Source organism: Penaeus monodon, chromosome 19, assembly GCF_015228065.2.
Source record: "Penaeus monodon isolate SGIC_2016 chromosome 19, NSTDA_Pmon_1, whole genome shotgun sequence".
Classification (NCBI taxonomy): Eukaryota; Metazoa; Arthropoda; class Malacostraca; order Decapoda; family Penaeidae; genus Penaeus; species Penaeus monodon.
This window is the reverse complement of record NC_051404.1, coordinates 47,573,306-47,573,698: the sequence shown is the minus strand read 5'-3', so window position 1 is coordinate 47,573,698 and position 393 is coordinate 47,573,306. Positions and strand designations below refer to the sequence as shown.

At 54.7% G+C, this 393-nt stretch overlaps 1 protein-coding gene across 1 annotated transcript in view; it reads left to right on the top strand.

Annotated features, from left to right (window-relative positions):
* Window positions 1–31: 31 nt before the first annotated feature.
* LOC119585424 overlaps window positions 32–393 on the top strand; it is a 711-nt gene continuing 349 nt past the window's right edge. The window contains exon 1 of the mRNA XM_037934084.1: window positions 32–231. Within this exon, the coding sequence (XP_037790012.1) occupies window positions 32–231 (200 nt within the window). The remainder of the gene's footprint in view (window positions 232–393) is intronic.

The window sequence follows — 393 nt, the reverse complement described above, 5'->3', positions numbered from 1 at the left end:
GCATGTGTCCACGTGTCGGTCCTGGGCGGGCATGGTGGTGCCAGGTCGCTGTGCGCGTACGGCTGTCGGGTCGTGTCCAGGGTCTACCACCACTTACTCCCTCGTGTCCGTGAGCACCTCTACGGTATTCTTCTCTTGTCTCTCCGGCACCTTCACCCAGAGAGTGTGCAAAGGGAGGAACGCCAAGAGGAAACGGAAGTCGATGGTGGAGACCATGGATGGCGGAACTGAGTGAGTAGCACCAAGAGATATAACTTTCTTCGTCACTGATGGCTGTTATCTCCAATCTGGATATAAATCGGTCCTCCGGCTGAAGCTACTCGCAACTCTTGGCTCAGGGAATCCGGAAGGAATTACACCGTTTTCTTCGCTCACTTCACGTTGTCATTCCTC